We start from the raw sequence: 3155 nt of genomic DNA on the forward strand, positions 1-3155 counted from the left end.
TCTGTCCTTTCAGTTGAGATGCCCAGTCTCTTGGCTACCTGACGACATGATATTCAGCGATCTTGCATTATCATACCAAGAGCAAGGTCAATGTTGTCCTCGGTGGTTGCAGTTGGAGGTCTCCCTGGTTTTGGATCATCTTCCACACTCTCCCTGCCACGCTTGAATTCATTTACCCAGCGTTTGACTGTTGCATATAAAGGAACATTGTCTGTTAAGGTTCCCACCATATCTTCATGGATTTCTGATGGAGTCATGCCTTTCAAATGAAGGTACTTTATGACAGCACGATACTCAGTTTTCTCCATTTTCCTTGTAACCTCGACACTTGTTTATTCAAAAATCTGCAACAAAAAAAATTAAAATATCAGAATCATGAAAATAAGCAAGAATACCCCGAAAAGACTGTACTTACCAGAAAAATTGTACATTTTGTAGTATTTAATGTATTTTTCATTTTATATATATATGTGTGTGCGTATCTATATGTTTGTCCTCCACCATTGCTTGACAACTGGTGTTGGTTTGTTTATATCTCCATAAATTAGTGGTTTGGCAAAAAGAGATAGAATAAGTTTCAGGCTTAAAGATAAGTACTGAGGTCAATTTGTTTGGTTAAAAGCCCTTCAAACCAGTGCCCCAGCATGGCCATAATCCAAAGACTGAAACAAACAGAAGGCAAATGATAAAAGATAGGATACAAGTCAGGTTAATTGAGTTTGTCACTCTCTAACTTTGTACAGCAATGAGTAGTCTTTACTCAGTTGTATTCTAAGATGGATTATGCTATTTGGAAGTTAACTCTTTAGTATTCAGCATGGCAGATACTGGTGTTATGCAAATGGTACCCATGCTGGTGACATGTAAAAGCACCCATTACACTCTCGGAGTGGTTGGCATTAGGAAGGGCATCCAGCTGTAGAAAACCATGTCACATCAAACTGGAGTCTGGTACAGCCTTCCAGCTTACCAGCCCTAGTCAAACTGTCCAATCCATGCCAGCATGGACAACAGACGTTAAATGATGATTTTACCGTTAAATATAACGTTTTATTATTCTCGTTTTGAATTAATCATGCATTATCTTGTAGCTTCAAGATTTTGATGATGTGATTGCTTATTTGTAAAACGACATTCTAGGGTAGGAGTGAGAGATCAGATTTGTCCTATTTGATCATAAAACAGGTAGAATATGTTAATGCTAAAGGGTTAAACCATTCATCTCAGAAACAATACAGTGCCATTTTTAGAATGTTAACATCCTAAATTCCTTTTTTTTTAAATTTTTATTACAGGGTTGTGCTGAAGCTGTTGTGCCTTCTTATGCACCAATTGTCAAACGAAACTGCAAGAGAACATATTCATATATGGAACGGTAAGTTCTTTTCTAACACAATTTCAGTCGATCTGTTTTCATTTTATATTTTTATTTTAGTGTCTTTCTGGCACAGGAGTGGCTAAGCTGTAAAACTTTCCTTGGAAGTTCTCATCTTGATGACTTACTAATAGTCCTCAAACTAGCAGAAGCAGAAATATAAAAATACATGACAAGCTCTGCTTGGTTGATAATCATCACATTTCCTATTACCAAAAGAGAATGAGTAATTTTACAATGACACTCAATAACAATAAAATAGTTAGAAATAGATTACATTAGAGAAATATGACATGGTTCAACCCTACTTTTGTAATTCTACTAGCATAGCTAATCCAAGAATTTTCTTTAGGGTATTGGAGAAGCATTTTGCCTCTCTAATTGATATAAAATCTTTAATAGATTTACTGTGAAATCTGTATATTCTATCACACCAATTCTAGCTGATAATATAGCTGCAATTAACAATAAAAAATGAAATGATATTGGAAATAAGAAATATACCTTTGAGTAACAATTACAACTCTACATCCATTGTGAAGTTATGTTTTTGTGAGAATGTTGATGATTTTCCTTTATATAGTATTCCATGGGATTTAAATCTGGCAAGTTTAGCGACCACAGGTTTGGTGTTATATGATCTTAAAGATTGTTCTTCGATTATGTAGGCTTTGTCAAAAAGGTACTGAGTCTTGTTAAAACATTTATGGTCTTCCCTACGTACTTCATCCGTCCAAAGCTTAACAAGTGTCACCAGCAGTGTTAATTCTAAGAACCTGAAGAAAGATGTCAGGTGGAATAACATGACTTTCCTTACTCACCACTCCTAAAACCATCACAGTTCCTGGCATCAGAAGGGTCTATGCTTAACCAGCTCTCATTTCTCCTGTTAGACTTTTGCTCTCAGTCAAAGTTTTCCTCATCAGAGAAATACCAAAACCTGTCACATTTGTGAGGGGTTTTTTAACATTCTTAACCACTTGGCATGGATCAAATTGTTTCTTGTGTCTTTGTAGATATAAATTAGTTTCATACACCACAGTTCTAATAGTCCACCCTGACACTTGACGTTCTTTGGTTATCTTTGAGCCGACTCGATAAACTGAGACATCCTTTTGGTGTTTTGCCCCACTACAAAGGTAAAGTTACCTTCTTGAGTCATGTCAACCCATAAGGGCTGGTTTCCTGGATTCCATGGCATATATATTCCCCCCCCCCCCCCCCACCTGGACAGGACACCAGTCCATTGCAGAATTATTCATTATTGCCTGCTGAGTGGACTGGAGCAATGTAAAATGAAGTATTTTGCTCAAGAACACAACACATCACTCAGTCCAGGAATTGAAACCACGATCTTACAGTCATGTGTCCAAACCCCACACACTAAGACATGCACCTCCACTATGCTACAGCTCGATGATTATGTATGTTCGTATGTGTAACTATATGTATATGTATGTATATTTGTGTGTGTTTGTGTTTGAATGGGTGTGTATGTTTGAAATAATGAAAATAATTTTACTGATAATTTTTTTCCATTTCAATGATTTGCTGTTTACATAGCATAGACATGATTTGTAAGCGTCTAACAATTTGTAAACTTCTAACGTTTGAAGTAGAAAAATTTATCAGAAGAGCTATTCTTATTCATTTTTCTAATATATCTATATAATGTACCAAGATTCTCTATTCCTATTTCTTGTGTGTGTGAGGGGGGAGGGTATTAAATACAGTACCCATTAAATACACTGGACCTGGAGGGACTGCAATCCCAGAAGCA

At 36.3% G+C, this 3155-nt stretch overlaps 1 protein-coding gene across 4 annotated transcripts in view; it reads left to right on the forward strand.

Moving 5' to 3' along the window:
* LOC106870177 (oxygen-dependent coproporphyrinogen-III oxidase) overlaps positions 1 to 1405 on the forward strand; it is a 360259-nt gene extending 358854 nt beyond the window's left edge. For all 4 annotated transcript variants that reach the window (XM_052976450.1, XM_052976448.1, XM_052976449.1 and 1 more), the window contains one exon: positions 1296 to 1405. In XM_052976450.1, coding sequence (XP_052832410.1) covers positions 1296 to 1379 — 84 coding nt within the window. In that variant the 3' untranslated portion in view covers positions 1380 to 1405. The remainder of the gene's footprint in view (positions 1 to 1295) is intronic.
* The last annotated feature ends 1750 nt before the right edge of the window (positions 1406 to 3155 follow it).

Source organism: Octopus bimaculoides, chromosome 24 (assembly GCF_001194135.2).
Source record: "Octopus bimaculoides isolate UCB-OBI-ISO-001 chromosome 24, ASM119413v2, whole genome shotgun sequence".
Taxonomy (NCBI): Eukaryota; Metazoa; Mollusca; class Cephalopoda; order Octopoda; family Octopodidae; genus Octopus; species Octopus bimaculoides.